Source organism: Lepidochelys olivacea (assembly GCF_965140295.1).
Source record: "Lepidochelys olivacea isolate rLepOli2 genome assembly, chromosome: 4".
NCBI classification, from domain to species: Eukaryota; Metazoa; Chordata; order Testudines; family Cheloniidae; genus Lepidochelys; species Lepidochelys olivacea.
The window spans coordinates 684463-704133 of NC_140414.1; the positions used below are offsets into that span (position 1 = coordinate 684463).

Sequence of the window (19671 nt, forward strand, 5' to 3'; positions counted from 1 at the left end):
CCTCCTCTGCCCTGGGAGTTTGGCCTATGAAGTTTGGCTCTCCCGGCTGCCCTCCTTGGCGTGACTTGACAAAGGAGGAAGGGAGGCAGGAATGGGGCAAAAGAGGAAAGTCATGCTGAGGAAGGCAGGGTAGAAGCTAAGTGCCTCAGTGCAGCTAAGTAGGGTTAGTAGAGCGCCACCATTCAGTCTGCCAAAGCCTGGGGAGATGGTGTTGGCCTCTGGGAGGCAGAATCCTGTGACTGTCTCTTGGCAGCCCATGGATGGCTACCTGCAGCCCAGGAGAAGAAGCGGGGTTCTGGGTGGAAGGAAAAGCAATGGTGACTCCCAGTGGGCTCCTTTCTGGCCAAGATGATGTGCTGTGGTGGTGTTGGGTATAGGCGCCAACTTCTTCTGGAGCTGGTGGGTGCTCAATCCCCCTTTGCCCCCGGCCCCACCCTGACTCCATCCCTGCCCCGCCCCCATTCCAACCCCTTCCCCAAAGTCCCTGCCCCAACTCCACCCCCTCCCTGCCCCATTCGACTCCGTCTCCAAATCCCTGGCCCCGCCTCCTCCCCTGAGTGCACAATGTTCCTGTTTTCCCCCCCTGTAACGCGGCTGGTTCTGGCGGGACCCATCCGAGAGGGGCCAATTCAGGACAAATTGCTTCAAGCAGGGCAGTCACAGCCCCAGGCTGGGGTGTCTCCACCTCTAAGGCAAACCAAACCATCCAAACAGACTTTGGTCTCACCACACTGGCTAACCACAAGTCACACAAGCAATTCCCTTAGACACTCCAGTTTCCCAGTATCTCCACCAATGCCACTTGTTATGGCAACGAATGGTTATGAAAACCAAGACCCCAGTAAAAGAAAAAAGGTTCTCTCGATCCCAAAGGACCAAGCCCCAGACCCAGGTCAATATCCAAATCAGATCTTACCCACAAATCATGCTGTTGCCAATCCTTTAGAATCTAAAATCTAAAGGGTTATTCATAAAAGGAAAAAGATACAGATGAGAGCTAGAATTGGTTAAATGGAATCAATTACATACAGTGATGGCAAAGTTCTTGGGTCAGGCTTGTAGCAGTGATAGAATGAACTCCAGGTTCAAATCCAGTCTCTGGAGAACATCCCCAGCTGGGATGGGTCTTTCAGTCCTTGGTTCAAAGCTTTAGTGCAGCAAAGTCCCTCCAGAGGTAAGAAGCAGGACTGAAGACAAGATGGAGGAGCTTGAGCAGCTTTTTACAGTCTCTTGCCATGTGGTCTCTCTCTTTGTCCCAAAGACAAGCTGCCCATCACACGGCCTGGAAACACCTCAGAGTTCTGTCCAGAGGCAGGTCCCTGCACACCTTGCTGAGATGCAAGGCGTGTCTGCCTTCTCTCAATGGGTCACTTGTGTCGCTGATGGTCCTTAATGGGCCATCAAGCAGGCTAGGCAGAGCTGACACCAACTTGTCTGGGGTGTCACCGAGAAGCATAACATACGTTTGAAATACAGACAGTATAGAACCAATATTCATAACTTCAACTACAAAAATTATACACATATACAGATAGCTTAATCATAACCAGCAAACCATAACCTTGTCTTAGACACCTCATTTGACCCCCTTTATATAAGATTTGATGCTACTACAGGACCTTGGTTGCAACAATGATCTGTACGGTCCCGGCTTATGTCAATAACATTACATATTGGAATTAGCAATGTGACTTTTTTAAACACAAATCTTTGGTCAGCCCAAATCAAGGCATTTCTTACAGTTCTCTCCCATGTGGATTCTCTCTTGTCTAATAGGGAATGACCTCTGATTGAAGATTTTCCCACACGCAGAGCATGTGTTGGGTCTCTCTCCACTGTGGATTCTATGATGTCTAACAAGGTCTGAGCGCTCAATGAAGTTCTTCCCGCACTCAGAGCATGTGTAGGGTCTCTCTCCTGTATGGATTCTCTGATGCCTGCTCAGGGTAGAGCTCTGTTTGAAGCTTTTCCCGCACTCAGAGCATGTGTAGGGCATCTCTCCTGTGTGGATTCTACGATGTGTGATAAGCTGTGAGTGCCGATTAAAGCTTTTCCCGCACTCAGAGCACGTGTATGGCGTCTCTCCTGTGTGGATTCTACGATGTGTGATAAGGTTTGAGCTCTGATTGAAGCTTTTCCCGCACTCAGAGCATGTGTATGGCGTCTCTCCTGTGTGGATTCTACGATGTGTGATAAGGGCAGACCTCCGACTGAAGCATTTCCCGCACTCAGAGCACATGTAGGGTTTCTCTCCTGTGTGGATTCTACGATGTGTGGTAAGCTGTGAGTGCCGATTAAAGCTTTTCCCACACTCAGAGCAAGTGAAGGGCGTCTCTCCTGTGTGGATTCGCTGATGTGCGATGAGGGCATAGCTCCAACTGAAGCGTTTCCCACACTCACAGCATCCATAAGGTTTCTCACCCGTGTGGATTCTCCTATGTGTGATGAGGTATGAGCTCCGACTGAAGCGTTTCCCACACTCAGAGCATCCATAAGGTTTCTCACCCGTGTGGATTGTCTGATGTGTGATAAGGTGTGAGCTCCGATTGAAGCGTTTCCCACACTCAGAGCATATGTAGGGTCTGTCTCCTCTGTGGATTCCCTGATGTGTGTAAAGGTCTGAGCTCCCATTGAAGCTTTTCCCACACTCACGACATGAGTAGCGTGTCTCTTCCAAGTTGATTCTCTCATGTCTAATAAGGTCTGAGAGGCTACTGAAGTTTTCCTCTGGCCTCTGCTGAGTCTCACAGGTGTTTGCTTTTTCTGGGAGTGCACAACTCCCAGAAACGTGCCCTTTGGATCTTCCTGATAACATCCCATGTGGTTCTACTTGTTCAGCATCTTCCTGCTGGGGTTTTTCCTCCTCATTCTCACTCACCATCCCATCACCTGATGGGAGACAGAGAGAATCCAGACATAGGTCACTCCCTGCGCCACAGAGAAAGGAAATCTCAGAGACAGGAATGGAAAAAGGGATGAACTAAAATATGTGTGGGAGAGATCAAACCTATCAGGAGCTGATTTTCCCCAAACCTTTCCCCAAAGGAGAGAGGAAGGGATCAGTTTTGGTCCCCATCTCACCAGAACACTCAGGGGAAAGTGAGATCGGGGAGGGACCTGCTGCCAGTTTTCACTCAGGATAGGTGGGAAGCCATGAGTGACATCCGCCTAATGATTCCACATCTGCAGGGAACAATCCTGAACTTGGAGAGCTCACAAGGTTTTTATAGGGCATCCCAAATGCTTCCTGTGTTCATGGATAGTTTTTGAATTGCTTTAACCAATTCCTCACCTGTGCAAGCAGCTCTTGGGAACACTTCTTTCTCAGAGCCCTGGAGGTCTGGGACCCACGGCTCTTCCCCTCGTTCCAGCTGCGAGATCACATCAGGTTTGGAAACTGGAAACCCTGCTCAAGGCAAAGAAAACAAGGGAGATCAGTGGAATTTGTGGGATACTTGTCACAAGGAATATTCCATGATTTTAAGCCCAGCTCATTTTTAAGCAGTAACATCCCAAGGCCAGCTTCCTTAGCTCAACCCAGGAGTTATTATTATTCTAAATCATATCCATTACCTTAATGCCTAAGGACCAACTAACAGTGGGTCCCCATTGTGCTAGGACAAGTACAAACACAGAATAGTAGATGGCCCATGCCCTGAACAATTTACTATCTCAATAGACAAGACAAACACAAAAATGGGGGAAGGGGTAGAACCCTCTGTGAGAATATAGATATTCAGGCCTGCTTGTAAAGCCTATACTTTAAGAACTTAGGTGTATTTTTATCACTTAGCTAGTTACAGGGATATAAAAACAAAGAATCAAAATCTCAGTCTGCCTGTGTATGGGCCTTCTCTCACTAGGATAGACTGAGGCCTTGTTCTTCCGCTAAGCAGCGGGGGCAGCCATAAGCTGGGAAGCGTATGGTCGCATCGTCACAGCCCAAACCAGTCACAATGAAATAAGGTGGTATTGGGTTGTTAGGAAGACGATCCTGTCCAGATAGTGCCCATCACCACCAGATAAAGAAATAGATCTTAAGTCACTTAAAGAAAATTTAGTTTGATAGCATCCTATCTGGAAAGAAATCACTCATCAATGGTTGTAGTACCCTCATTTCTGTATTGTTTTGTCTTTATGACCACCACTTTTCTATTGTTAATCTGTCTGGTTCTCTGTTTGTCTCCTATATAATTAATTTTGCTAGGTGTAAGTTAATTAGGGTAATAGGATATAATAGGTTAGAGAATTATGTCACAATATGTTAGGATTGGTTAGTTATATTTCAGTAAACTGATTGGTTAAGGCATAGCTGAGAATACGACTATATAAACTGGGGTCAAACAGGAGGGGGAAGGGAAATTAGAATCAGGTTTATTAACGGGGGGAACGGGAACAGGGACGCAGGCAATACTCTGCGGCAGCAGAGCTGGGAAGGTGGACGTGGGGGAAATGCTCTGCTGCATCAGAGCTGGGAAGAGGGACGCGGGGTATATGCTCTGCTGTGTCAGAGCTGGGAATGGAACACTGGGGAACAGATTATGTGCGTATAGCGATAAGCCGACTGGTGTGAACGGCTTCGGACTATGCTTGCTTGTAAATGAACCCCAATAAACATCGCATTATCTGCCCTTCGGACTTCTGGTCTTACGTTGCTTGTGGTCTGCGTGACGAGAACCAGGGAAGTGGGAGGGTGAAGGGAAAGCCCTCTAACAAAACTGATGTGACCGGATAACCAAGAGGTAAGCCTTAGAGGAAGGTTGTAATTCCCTGATCAGTTCCAAAGTGTTTCCCACGAGGACTGATGAGGGGGTGATGGTAAATATGCATTTAGATCCTTTTCTTGTTTTATATCTTTTCCCCATAAGGCTTAACCTCTGGCCCACTGTCATAGATGCATAGCATCCATGCAATGCCCAGGCTTTTAAACAGTCCTTGGGAGGTGCCTCTTGAGTGCACTAGACCCCCAAGGGGTCCCACTCTTTCACAAGGATAGGCCATGTAGCTTCAACACCTGAGACTGAGCCTCTGGTTTCAACACTCGTATTTCAACCCGTGAACTCTGCCAGCAGGCCCAGCTGAACGACACTCCTCTTCAGAGACTGTTCCTCATTCATGCTTCAGTGCACCTCAGCAAGCTTTTGCTGTCACACTGGGCAGACTTTTAAAACATAGCAGGGTTTATTAGTCAGCCGAAACACAGCATTAGAAAGTCCTTAGATGAGGACAGAGAAGCAAAGAAGACAATATAGTCCATATTGGCCCATGCTCTTGAGCCACACTGCTGTTGAAAACAGTTTTGTTTCCTTTCACTTTGCCTGTCCATTTGTCTTTGCTCCGGTAGAGCTCCTTGCGTCTGCGAGCCTAGTTCTTCCTGCTCCCAATAACATAATGAGTCCATGTATGCTTCACTTAGCCAAGTGGAGATCCTCCCATGGACAGGTGACAATTATTCCCTTGTCTCTGTCGGGTATTCCATTGACGTAGGTTAGTCCCAGCCTGTCCTTAATGACCCATTCATATCACCCCATGACAGCTATGTGACAAAACACCTCATGCCTCCTGCTCTTTATAATCATAGCAATACCAAACACAGAAGGAAACTGAGGTGCATACTGGCATCATAGAAGTATCACCAAAATTCCCACCTCTCTCTCTCACTCACACACACACACACACACACTGCTCACAGCCCTTGGAGAGAAAGGAAAGCACAGGAACTGGACATTAGTCCAGTGAACACAGTGGAGGACAAGCTGCAATCCTCAAACCCTGGCCAAAAAGGAGAGGCATGTGGGTCCCTACTCATAGAGAGGGGCTGGGTAGAGTTCTGATACCGGAGAGGGCATTCCTTGAGCAGAGCATGGAGGCAGGTCAAAGACTTAGCTACCCCAGAACTGTGATATCGCAAAAGCACATTTTGGGGAATTAGGAAATCTAATGACTCATGTGCAATGGGAGGGAGAATTAAACTCCCCCAGTGTGTGGAGAAGGTTTGGGAATTAAACACTAAAATTCAGGAGCAACAGCCTCTAATTCTTCTGGAAAAGGAGAATGTAAGAAACAAGAACTGGGCCATGCAACCTCAGGAGGGACAGGCTCGAAGATCAAAGGAGCCTGGATGCTCGCATCTTCAGGAACTCTGGTCTGTTTGAATAGCTGCAGGAAGGGACTTAATTCCCAGACCAGAAAATAACCACTAGGGATGTTCAAATGCCTATATTTATCCTTGGGGACCCAGCCTACCTCTTAATGCCATGGCTCATGAAGCCATACACAGGCAGCCTGGACAGTAGTCAGGAGCTGTTCAACTATAGGCTGAGCAAGTGCAGAATGATGGTAGAATGTGCATTTGGATGTTTAAAAGCTTGCTGGCGCAGTTTACTGACTTGGTTAGACCTCAGCGAAACCAATATTCCCATTGTTATTACTGATTGCTGTGTGCTCCACAATCTCTGTGAGAGTAAGTGGGAGACGTTTATGGTGGGGTGGGAGGTTGAGGCAAATCGCTTGGCTGCTGATTATGCACAGCCAGACACCAGGGCGGTTAGAAGAGCACAGCAGGGTGTGCTGCACATCAGAGAAGCTTTGAAAACCACTTTCATGGCTGACCAGGCGATGGTGTGGCAGTTCTGTTTGTTTCTCCTTGATGAAAACCCGCCCCCTTGGTTCACTCTACTTCTCTGTAAGCCAAACGCCCTCCCCTCCCCCCTTCAATCACTGCTTGCAGAGGCAATAAAGTCATTGTTGTTTCAATTCATGCATTGTTTATTAATTTGTCACACAAATAGGGGGATAACTGCCAAGGTAGCCTGGGAGGGGTGGGGGAGGAGGGAAGCACAGGGTGGGGTGGTGGAGAAGGGGAGGAGGGACGAACAAGGCCACACTGCACTTCAAAACTTATTGAATGCCAGCTTTCTGTTGCTTGGGCAGTCCTCTGAGGTGGAGTGGTTGGGTGCCCGGAGGGCTCCCCCCGCGTTCTTGGGCTTCTGGGTGAGGAGGCTATGGTACTTGGGGAGGAGGGCAGGCAGTTACACAGCGGCTGCAGCGGCGGTCTGTGCTCCTGCTGCCTTTCCTGCAGCTCAGCCACACACCAGAGCATATCAGTTTGATCCTCCAGTAGCCTCAGCATTGCCTTCTGCATCCTCTCATCATGCTGCTGCCACCTATCATCTTTGTCTCGCCACCTCTCCTCAAGTTCATTTTCTGCTTTCCTGGACTCTGCCAGTGTCTGCCTCCAGGCATGCTGCTGAGCTCTTTCAGTGCGGAAGGACTGCATAAGCTCAGAGAACATTTCATCGCGAGTGCATTTTTTTCGCCTTCTTATCTGTGCTAGCCTCTGGGATGGAGATGATAGGGGGAGCATTGAAACATTTGCAGCTGCAGGAGAAAGAAAAGGGAGAGTAGTATTTAAAAAGACATTTTAGAGAACAATGGGTAGACACTTTCACGGTGAATGGTTTCAAACAGCAGCACCCTCCTTTCCCATACCAAGCGCCCATTGGATTAGTCACTTAAAAGGAGGGGCTGCGGTTTTCGGGTTAATGTGCAGCACAAACCCAACTAATTCCCCTCATCCAATTCTCTGGGATGATCGCTTCACCCCTCTTCCCACTGTGTGACTAGTATCAGGGAAGATCTCTGCCAGCCAAATGCAAACAGCTCAGTGTGAATGGGCCCCCGCCCACCACGTGGCTAAAAGCGGGGATGATTTCTTTTCAGCCACAGGCAAACAGCCCAGCAGGAACGGCCACCTCTGACTGTCCCCTGAATAAAATTCCCCTAATTCTACCAGGTGACCATGAATGATATCACTCTCCTGAGGATAACAGAGAGAGATAAAGAACGGATGTTGCTTGAAAGCCAGAAAACACCGGGACCATATGCTGCCATGGTTTGTTACGCAATTAATCCAGACTACGTGCTACTGGCCTGGTGTGGTAAAGTGTCCTACCATGGAGAACAGAATAAGGCTGCCCTCCCCAGAAAACTTTTGCAAAGGCTTTGGGAATACATCCAGGAGAGCTTCACTGAGATGTCCCTGGAGGATTTCTGCTCCATCCCCAGACACGTTAACAGACTTTTCCAGGAGCTGTACTGGCCGCAAATGCATCCCAAATCTTCAGGGAAAATTAATCATTAAACACGTTTGCTTTTAAACCATCTATTATATGGTACACTCACCAGAGGTGCCTTCTCTGCCTTCAAGGTCTGGGAGCCCACGTTGGGAGGGTATTGGATCCAGGGTGATAAACAGTTCCCGGCTGTCGGGGAGAAAGATTTCATCCTCCGCCTCATCATCATCATCTTCCTTGTCTCCAAAATCCTCATCCCTGTTGCATGAGACTCCCCCCTTGCAGGAGTCCAAGTACAGGGGTGGGGTAGTGGTAGGGGCACCACTTAGAATTGCATGCAGCTCATCATGGAAGCGGCATGTCTGGGGTTCTGACCCGGAGCAGCCATTTGCCTCTTTGGTAGCCTTGCCTGAGCTCCTTAAGTTTCATGCAGCACTGCTGCAGGTCCCTGTTATAGCCTCTGTCCTTCATGCCCGTCAAGATTTTTTCAAATATTTTGGCATTTTGTCTTTTGGAACGGAGTTCTGATAGCTCGGATTCGTCTCCCCACACAGCGATCAGATCCAGTACCTCCGGTTCGGTCCAAGCTGGAGCTCTTTTGCGATTCTGGGACTGCATGGTCACTTCTGCTGATGAGTTCTGCATGGTCACACCATGATACGCTGGCCAAACAGGAAATGAAATTCAAAAGTTCCCGGTGCTTTTCCTGTGTACCTGGCTAGTGCGTCTGAGTTGAAAGAGCTGTCCAGAGCGGTCACAATAGAGCTCTGGGATAGCTCCCAAAGGCCAATACTGTCGAATTGCATCCACACTACCCCAAATTCAACCCAGCAATGTTTATTTCAGTGCTAATTCCCTTGTCGGGGAGGAGTACAGAAAACAATTTTAAGAGCCCTTTAAGTTGACAAAAATGGCTTTGTTGTGTGGACGTGTGCAGGGTTAAATCGATCTAACGCTGCTAAATTCGACCTAAACTCGTAGCGTACACCAGGGTTTAGAGGTGTAAACAGTGCCCATTTGTGCCTGGGTAATGGCACTGCTATGGGAGGGAGGAGTGCAGCAAGGACTCAGGAATGGTGGCCAGGGTCGCTGTGCATAGAGATGGGGAGGTTATATGGGGAGGGGGGTAATGAGTGGGAGAGGGAGGTCAGGAGTTAAAATAATAATATTTGGGGGGAAAAAATGTAAAAAGAAGTGAAACCAACAGAAATAAAATGAGCAAAGGCTCTAAAGCAACAAGACTTGGGTAGGGATTTGGAGTTAAAAGTCTGGGATCCCCCACAGCTCTAGATCCCAAAACATCTCCTCCTTCCCACTGACCCATGCAGCCCACTTCCTGGGTTCCCTTCGTCCACACTCCCCTCCCTCTCAGCCATCACCACCTCCCAGCACCTTGGGAGCTTCTTGTGTTCCCGTCTTGTCTCTCACTACCTCTTCCCTCCCTGCTGCTTCTTAGCTGTAACTCTGCACACACCCTCGCCATTTCCTGGAACCCCAGAATTATCTACTCCCCCACTTCTCCTCCCCTTCACCTGTGGGGTCCTGAATGGCAACATTATGCGCTCTCCTATCAAAAGAGGAGCTCATCTGACGGTCACACAAGCCATGCATCAGTCATCGACCTATTTACTCAATTTAGAATTCTACAGGTGGCATATTTTCCTCTTAAAATGAGGAAAAGGCATGAAAGTTGTAGTTATGAATGTATCAAATAAGGATATATTAAATGCAATTTTAAAATAACTGACGGCACCAAAAAGGCACATGTCCAAAAATTATTCTAGTGGGTGGGAGATAAGGAAAAAAAAGGGGGGGCAAGGAAACATGTATGACAAATGAAGGTATAAAGTTATTACTACTCAGGTTCTTTAAAGACCCCACAGCTTCTAATAACGGAGGGGACAGGACTCCTTACCCAGAAAGACCACCGTCTCATAGTTCTCCTGCATGACATCCCTGTAAAGGGCTCTCTGAGTGGGGTCGAGCAGAGCCTCCTCTTCCCTGGTGAAATACACAGCCACCTCCTCGAAAGTCACTGGCCCCTGAAAGAGCAAGAGTCCAAAGTTCAGTATCTGCTGCCCCAGTCACAACCCCATTATTCACGGAACAGCAGCACCAGGTAAATGGAAGCTCCACGAGGCACAGAGTTCCATCCCACTTTGCTTAGAGCAGCCTGGAGGCATCGGAGGGTAGAAAGAGAGAACCTGTGTGTCTTCCAGCTGACAGACGGAGGCAGGGTCTTCACATTTATCACATACCTACTAGCCAGAGCTTGATATAGGAGATGGGGCTGTCTCTGGACCCTGCTGGTGGCTCTCTGGTAGGAATCCTAACACACGCCAAATAAAATATATGGAAGAAAGAGGAAGTCAATAGTAAAGAATATAAGTGAGGTCAGAATTGTAGAAAATTGATAAGGGAAGCTATCAATAACCAATCAATGAAAATAAGAAGGAAGTTTTTAAAAGTATATTAAGTACAAAATTAATCCTAACAATGGTAGTGGTAAATTACTAGGTGGAAATGGCAGAATTATCAAAAATAATACAGAAGAGGTAAAAGTGTTCAATAAATATTTCCCTCCTAGATTTGGAGAAAAACAGATGATGTACTCATATCATAAGATGTTGATGACAACGACACTCTTTCCATTCCAACAAGAACTCACGAGGACGTGAAACAGCAGCTATTAAAGCTAGACATGTTTAAATGAGCATGTCCAGATAACTGGTATCCAAGAGTTTTAAAAGGTCGACTGTTAATGTTGATTTTAATTAGAACTTGGAACACTGGGGAAATTCCAGAAGACTGGAATAAAGATAATGCTGTGCCAATATTTAGAAGGTGTAAAAGAGATGACCCAGTTAACTACAGGAGTGTCAGTCTGACATCGATACTGGACAACATAATGGAGCAGCTGATACTGGATTTTATTAATAAAGAATTAAAGGAGAGTAATATAATTAGTACCCATGAACAAAGGTTTAGAGAAAACAGATCTTATCAAACTAACTGGATATCCTTATTGGATGAGATCAAAAGTCTGGTTGCAATAAATAGTATTGATGTAATATACCTAGAATTCTGTAAGGCATATGACCTGGTTCAGCACAATATTTTGACTAGAAAACTAGAATGATACTAAATAAACACGGCATTCATTAAATAGATTAAAAATTGTGCCTTGAAATTAGGCCCTATCGGACACTACACCCCATATTCAGCAAAGTGATAGGATTATAATATGATTGGGACATAATTATGATGCAATTTGTGCAAGATGCATCATGTGCTGTGTCATTGGAAAAGTTATAATTTGCTGAATATGATTATCCTATTTTTTGCATAGATCATGTTTGTACTGAAGTTATGGATATTGACTATGTATCTGCATTTCAAATGTGCTTACTCTGGGTAACACTCACAACTAGCCTTTCAGGTACAACAATGAAGAAGCCAGACAGTGCTGATGGCTCATCAACAAAGACAATGGACCGTGGAAGAGCTTAGCACTCAGCAGGGCATGCTACAGCATGTGACCAGACCACATGACAATGAACTCCATTTTGCTACCTGTATTTTTCCACAAACTGAACTGGGAACTGAGTTTGGAACAAAGGGTTCCCGCCATGTGGAAAAGCTACATAAGGTGGGGTGTGACATCATCTCATGGCCTCATTCCCCACACAAGAGAACTCCTGGAAACACCTGAGAAACAAAGACTGAACTGGGGGAAGTGCTGGTGCCAGGGTAGAAGGATTTCTAGCTTGTGTATGAATCATAGAATATCAGGGTTGGAAGGGACCTCAGAAGGTCATCTAGTCCAACTCCCTGCTCAAAAGCAGGACCCATCCCCAATTAAATCATCCCAGCCAGGGCTTTGTCAAGCCTGACCTTAAAAACTTCTAAGGAAGGAGATTCTACCACCTCCCTAGGTAACGCATTCCAGTGTTTCACCACCCTCCTAGTGAAAAAGTTTTTCCTAATATCCAACCTTGGATGGAAACTTGCTGGACTGCTTGTATCATCAGTCAGGGTGAGACATTGCTAACTCAAATTCTATCCATCTAGCGTGTAAGGCTTAGTCTGAGTTTTTGGTTATTTCCTAAGTAATCTGCTTTGATCTGCTTGCTATCTCTTATAATTGTTGGGATATGTTAAGGGTTAAGTAAAAGAGCTGGGAAGCTGCTAACGTGCTGACATGGCATTAGGGGACAAAGGGATAAGCAAGCAGTAATTCTTTGCTTAAATAAATAATTAAGTAAGTAATAAATAAATAAGTTGCCATAATTTTCCTTTCCCTGTTGCTTGTAAGAATTGATAAGGATGCAGCTGCATGAGAAATGAAGTTGTCGGAATGAACGTCCTCTGTGTGAAAAAGATAAAAGAAATGTTATTTCCCCCTCCCTTCCTTTCCCAGATACATAAACAAGCCCTGACTTATGGCCCCTTCCTCCCTCCCCTGAGAACGGCTGATTAGGGAAATTTGTAGCAACACATTATTGCAAAGAACTGCATTTTCAAGGTAAAAATGCCTCTATGACATGCCTAATGCTGTGAATAATAGCAATAGGGGCAGATATACTAACAGTATGGGTGTTTCTATTACTTAATAAGGGGTTTTGGGGTGTTGTAATGGATGTAGGCGTGTACATACTAACTTAGATAAAAGGAGTGTGATGTAACGAATGCAGTGCTTACTCGACAATTGGGTCGAGGGGAACAAGTATCACAATAAAGAAGCTTGTACTCATATCCGCCTCTGGGTCAACCTGCTCCTTTTTTCTTCTAGCAATAATCACTTAAAATCTATCTTTCTGCAGTTAATAAACTTGTTTAATGCTTTATCTTAACCAGTGTTAAATATTTTGAGTGAATTGTCTGGGGAAAATCTCAGCTTGGTTAGCACAAGCTTGTTGTGCATATCTTTCCCATATCAAGGGGAAGGCAAACTATATTAATGAGCTTACATTATAGAGATCCCTGTGCACTATACGATGGTATAATTCTGGATTTATACTACAGCAAGTGTGAAAGGTTGGGGAGCTGGAAAATGGGCTGTTGTCTTCTATCTGTCCTTGAGTGGTTTAGGTAAAGCACTCAGGTAGCTGAGTTGGGTGTATGGCGCCACCTGCTGTAGTTTTTTGTGTTAACAGGCCCTGGAGAGGCTGGCTGAATCTCCAGCAAAGCAGTGTGAGAAGGACCAGCCCAGCTTGAGGGTTAGAGGGCACAGCGGTTCCCAGAAGCCCCCCAGACTGCACCCCGGGGGTGACAACCCATTATATCCTAAATTACACAAGTCTCAGCAGGTTTGTCACATCCTGTCCCCTCCCTTTCTCCACCCTAGATATTTCCTGCCTCCCACCATCTCTAGCAGCTACCACCTTCCTATGCTTGTACTGCTCCTCTCCCTCCAAGCAGAACCCACCACCAGCAACCTGATAATCTCTTACCTGAGACAGCTCCATTGTAGCCATTTCCTTCCCTCTGGGAGAATGGGATGATCTGGAGCAAAACGTAGATGTTATTCTGTAGCCTGACAGGAAGAGAAGGACAATGTGAGAGAATTTAGATGGGGTTTTCATCCATTCCACATGCCGACTCCCCCCAGGATTTTTCCCTGCTAATGGACATCCTAGGTTCTGCCAAACTGTGAAGCACAGAGTGACCTTATTCCAGTACAGGTCTAGCCCCCTCCCACCAGGGTGTAACCCTCTGAGACAGAGTGAAACCCTCCCAGTAACAGAGTCTCTCTGTTACACTTATCAAGTTTGCGGACAATACCAAGCTGGGAGGGGTTGCAAGTGCTTTGGAGGATAGGATTGAAATTCAAAATGATCTGGAAAAACTGGAGAAATGGTCTGAAGTAAAGAGGATGAAATTCAATAAGGACAAATGCTAAGTACTCCACTTCGGAAGGAACAATCAGTTGCACACATACAAAATGGGAAATGACTGCCTAGGAAGGAGTACTGCAGAAAGGGATCTGGAGGTCATAGTGGATCACAAGCTAAATATAAGTCAACAGTATAACACTGTTGCAAAAAAAGGAATCATCATTCTGGGATGTATTAGCAGGAGTATTGTAAGCAAGACATGAGAAGTAATTCTTCTGCTCTTCTCCTCACGGCTTAGGCCTCAACTGGAGTATTGTGTCCAGTTCTGGGTGCCACATTTCAGGAAAGAAATAGACAAATTGGAGAAAGTCCAGAGAAGAGCAACAAAAATGATTAAAGGTCTAAAAAACATGACCTATGAGGGAAGATTGAAAAAATTGCATTTGTTTAGTCTGGAGAAGAGAAGACAGAGGGGACATGATCACAGTTTTCAAGTACATAAAAGGTTACAAGGAGGAGGAAGAAAAATTGTTCTTCTTAACCTCTGAGGATAGGACAAGAAGCAATGGGCTTAACTTGCAGCAAGGGCGGTTTAGGTTGAACATTAGGAAAAACTTCCTCTCAGAATGTTTAAGCACTGGAATAAATTGCCTATGGAGGCTGTGGAATCTCCATCATTGGGGATTTTTAAGAGCAGGCTGGACAAAGACCTGTCAGGGATGGTCTAGATAATAATTGCCTTGAGTGCAGGGGACTGGACTAGATGACCTCTGAAGGTCCCTTCCAGTTCCATCATTCTGTGAACTAAAGGCCAGAGAAGAATGGAATCCAAGGGGTCACTTTGTGGGATTCTCCCTGTCATTTTCTCCAAGGCAGCTGTCTTAAGTTTACATAGTTGTTTGATGCTCCAGCATTTATACAGTCTCTTCTTGGAGTGCCCCCTTTCATGGGCTGGGCCTAGCTTTAGCTTTTGGCAAGAGTGAGCCCGGGGGCTCTGAGACTGGGCCTTCTTGCCTCAGCACACCTTGTTTCCTTCTGTGGCTCCCCAGTGAGACCAAATGAGTAGATACTCCTGATAGAGACTGTGAACATAAGAACAGCCCACTGTGTCAGATCAATGGTCCATCTAGGTCAGTGGCCAATGCCAGGTGCTTCAGAGGGAATGAACGGAACAGGTAATCATCAAGTGATCCATCCCCTGTCACCCATTCCCAGCTTCTGGCAAACAGAGGCTAGAAACACCATCCCTGCCCGTGACACTGGCAGATGAGGTGTTAGCTCTTGCACAAAGTCCCCATATCTTAATTGAACATGGACAAACGCAGAGCTGGAATCAGTCTGGCTCACTTGTGTTAGTATTGTTAAAACAGGTATGAGAATTATAAGAATGTGTTTAGACGTTATTGAATGCTTGTGAGCCGCTACCTGGGTTCATATCTGACTAGTTGCATTGCTTAGCCTAGGTTAGTCCTAAAGGATATGTAGAGCTTGCTTATTATAGAAGCTTCTATTACCTTTTGAAATTTAAACTGTAACTCTTCTACATCTCTATGATGACCTGCTTTAACTTTGTAAACAACTCGTTTCCTTTTAAATTAATTTTAATACAGGTTATTACACGACTGGATACAAGTGTTGTCTTGGTTGTGATGTCTAAGATTCAACTGACCTAAATAAGTGACTGATCCTTTGGGACTGGCAGTAACCTGAACATTGCTGTGATTCGTGGTGTAAGGCAGTGGTTCTTAACCAGGAGTCTGGGGCCCCCTGAGAGGCCATGAGCAGGTTTCAGGGAGGCTGCCAAGCAAGGCCAGCATTAGACTTGCTGCGGTCGAGAGCAGAAAGTTGAAGTCCCAGTGCATGGGGCTGAAGTCCATGGTCCTTAGCCCCACCACCCGGGGCTGAAGCCAAAGTCTAAGCAATGTAGCTTTGTGGGGGCTCCTGTGGCATGGGGCCTCACACAGTTGCCCTGCTTGCTACCCCCTAACGCCAGCCCTAGCTTTTATATTGAGAAAACCAGTCATTGTGGCCCAGGTGGGCGGTGGAAATCTACATATCGACCTCAAAACCAATTTGGGGTTTGTGCCCTGCTTCTTACCAATCTGCCTGAGGCTGGTGCTCATGCTCTTGAGTCACTGAAGACAGCGTTACAGAGACTTACGGGCGCAACGCCACTAGCAGCAATTGGCAGCCATGCAGAGCAGGCTTTACAGTGGCACCCTGTGGGCCAAATGGTCCATGGACTCAGTCAAGCCCCAGTTCTCCTCCAGTGCATATCAGCATCCTGGCAACCTTCAAGAAGGGTCAAGGCTGCCACTCCCTCAGTGATGATGGATCTCCAGCATAGCATCACCCACACCTCATGACCCGCCTTATCTCCTGAGACACAGGTGAGTGAGAGTGCACAACGGATCCTGGGGGGGGGGAAGGGAAAGGGATACCAAAACACACCTTCTGGGGGTCACCCCTCAGGAAATGAAGGTGACAGGCATTGTGGTGGCAGTAAAGGGGGAGGGGAGGGAGTGGGAGTGGGAGCAGGAGGGAGCAGCACCCTCAAAGGCAATGCTGCCAGTGAGTCACCCCATCACATCAGGCATGGGGTTGATAGGGGGCCATTCCCTAGGCCTGGGTGCCTGTGAAGGGCTATATAAACCCCACACTGGCACAGAAGGGGTTAAACTGCTGCTTTAGGCTGGACTGGCCCAGCTCCTCCAGGACTGGAGCAGGAGTTAACAGGAGAGACCTACTCAGAGGGGGACAACCCTGGGAAGGCAACAGTCTGCGGAGCATCTCCAGCCCCAAAGAAAGGGCTGGCAGCATTCAGGGCTCTGGCCTTCACTGAGGGAGGGTGGAGATCTCCGGAGCTCGAAGGGGGAGCAGGCTGAAACTTGCACTGGAGACCCAGTAAACTCTGAAGGCGACTGAGATGCTCCCAGGGCCCTCAGAAGTAAGAGGGGCCCATATCCTGATGGGATCTGTCCACAGTTTCCCCCCCCCCCCGTTTCTTTACTTTCATTCCTTTATTTACCGACAGTCAGCTCTTTTGCTGGTACCCAAGAGAGGAAGAAAATGCCCCAAGGTCTCAGCCAGAGGGTGGAGCCCTGACACACTACAAGGACATGCCCCTGTAGCACCCCGGGGCAGGGGTCAATTGGACTCACAGAGGTGCACCCCAGAAGGCCTGAGGCCCAGCACTCTGGCACCAGTTTGATGGGCTGGATGGCCTCTCACTGCGGGCTGCGAGAAGTCTGGCACATGGAGTAGATACGGGGTGGCCTGGGGAGCAGGAAGCAGGACAGCATCCCAGACAGCACACTAAGAAGGGAAATGGAAAGGGGACAAGGGGCACTGCAGAGAACTCAGCCCCCGTCCTGAAGGCCATTGACAGAAAGTTGTCTTCTCCCTGGCCTACGGAGGGCAGACAGTGACACAGAGATCCCTTGGCAAAGGGTCACTTGGTCTTTGCCAACAGCTCTCACCTGAGACCTGACAAACCCATCACACCAAACATCTCTTGGGAGGGTATTTATCCATAGGGGAGAGCATGCGAGGCTGTGATAAAGTGGGGATTTATTAATCTTCTTATGTTGCATGTGAGTCTTACTGTCCTATACTAATCCTGTGTGTACCTCAGTTTCCCAGTGAACTGCACCAATACTTCTGTGGTGGGAATTGGGTCCTTGATTTTTGCTGAGGCCCTCGGGGCAGGTGAAGCTTCCCACCTGCCTGCACTTTACGTAACCTGAGACCCAGGAGAGGGGTGTGACCAGGTGACACCTTTTGCCTGGGAAGCAAGACAAAGAGCCGGAGGAGGAGCAACAGGGGGGTGTCGGGGGTCTGGTCGCTGGAAGTGGGCAGTCTGCATGGGGGGAACTGGAAGAGGGGGAGTCCAGGGCGTCTGGCCGAGGACTCCCAAGATGGACTTGGCTGAAAGTCACTGATTTCTGTGACAAGTATCAGGGGGTAGCCGTATTAGTCTGTAGCCACAAAAACAACAAGGAGTCCTGTGGTACTTTAAAGACTAACAGATTTATTTGACCGGACTCCTTGTTGTTTTTACTGATTTCTGTGATAGCAAGCTCTGTTCCTTCTGTTTTACCAGCTGGCTGAGAGTCACGCCTGACTGCGGAGTTGGGGTGTAGGGCTCTCTGGCTTCCCCAGGAGCCCCGTCCTGGTGGACTCACTGCAGGAAGCCCATGGTGTGGAAGGGGATGCTCAATGCTTCGAGGTCAGACTCAGGAAGGTCGAAGCTGTGTAAGCTCCTGACCTGGAGACAGTCTGCTCAGAGAGAGGAGGCACCCCCAGAGTCCTGACTGGCTTCATACAGAGTAGTTCCAGAGCATTGACCCGGTGACTCTGTGACAGAGGCATTTACAAAAAGCTCATTACTGATTAAGACTCATAATGACTAAGAGGTCAACATATGTGTTGTTTGTAAGGAACAAAGCATTTATATTGAAAATCTACTTTATGGACTTGGCATGGAAAAATCAATCACTGAGAGGTAATGGGCCCCAGGACTGGCCCATCCACCCAAGAGGGAGTCGTCACCAATGTTCCCTCTAATTTTTTCCATCCATGTGCGGAATGAATTTTGTTATGTGCTCCACCAATATTGAGGTAATGGTTGGATGTGAGCCACCAGTACAAACAAAAACCCTAGATATGATATATATTTTTTAAACTGCTCCTAGGTATGGAAGAAGAAGAAAGAATATTAAAACAAGGGATAATTATCAAGGTGCACTGCTTAAGATGTGTATTTAATATGAAATCAAATAAAAAGAAAATTGACACTGCCCTTGGAGTACATGTATTTTATCATCCTTTCTAACAACTCAAGCTAGTAAACACACCAAAATGTGGCCTACTGAAAACAGCTATAGAAATAAAACACAGTCTTGGGCATTAAGCAAAAGTATTAAAAATATGCACCAGAGGCCCAATTTAATAACCTCCTCCTACCATAGACCACTAAATCTTCAGGGAAAGCTGCTCTCAAAAAATGAAGCATCTGCCAAAACACTAGCATGCTACCCACTTTTGCAGTTCCCCAAACTATCCCTCTTGCGTGCATATTATCTGCGCACACAGCCCAGCTTTAAGATACTAAACAAATCTATGAGTCAACTAGAAATAGTCATGGTCTCATTGCAAATGTTAATACAATATTGTCTGATACTGGAAAGGAGAGCAGAAGGTATTCACTCAGGCTTATACCATTTCTATGGGATGTCAATTCTTAATTGGATGAATACTGCACACACGGAACAGTAAAAATAAGTAATAAAGCAACACAAACAGCAAACAAAACCCCAAACAAACAAATGACAACACTGAAAATATGAAGGGAAGTAAAACATCAGCTGGCTGGTGATGGGTATTTTAAATGAGTGGTTAGGACCCACGCTGTGCAAGTGCAACAGAGCCCTGTAGAAACAGGCCAAGTTCTCCTGTTTTCACATTGTGTGTGTGTGTCACCAACTCAAAAACTTCAGAGTAGAAGCCCTGGAGCACATTAACACATGGCTTTGGAGTTTGCAGACAGATTCCTGCTTCAAAGAGCTTGTAAAAAAGGGCTTCATCCTACAAAACACCTAGCACCACACCTAGTGCTTTGCTACTTCCGAGTCAAGCCGGAACAATATCAGATAGCAAAGATCAGGCCTTACTGGTTTCCAATACCTCTCCCTAAACAAATTCTAAAACTTAATGGAAATCACTTGTCTGGAATCCAATTCTAATTGAAAGGCCAAACA

The 19671-nt window shown here is 46.8% G+C and overlaps 1 protein-coding gene across 1 annotated transcript in view; it reads right to left on the reverse strand.

The window, feature by feature from the left end:
* Window positions 1-1003: 1003 nt before the first annotated feature.
* LOC311519917 (uncharacterized protein) overlaps window positions 1004-19671 on the reverse strand; it is a 34995-nt gene continuing 16327 nt past the window's right edge. The window contains exons 5-8 of the mRNA XM_084626996.1: window positions 13529-13611; window positions 9991-10117; window positions 3293-3406; window positions 1004-2928 (exon numbers count right to left, since the gene is read on the reverse strand). Of these exons, the coding sequence (XP_084483122.1) occupies window positions 1715-2928; window positions 3293-3406; window positions 9991-10117; window positions 13529-13611 (1538 nt within the window). The 3' untranslated portion in view covers window positions 1004-1714. The remainder of the gene's footprint in view (window positions 2929-3292; window positions 3407-9990; window positions 10118-13528; window positions 13612-19671) is intronic.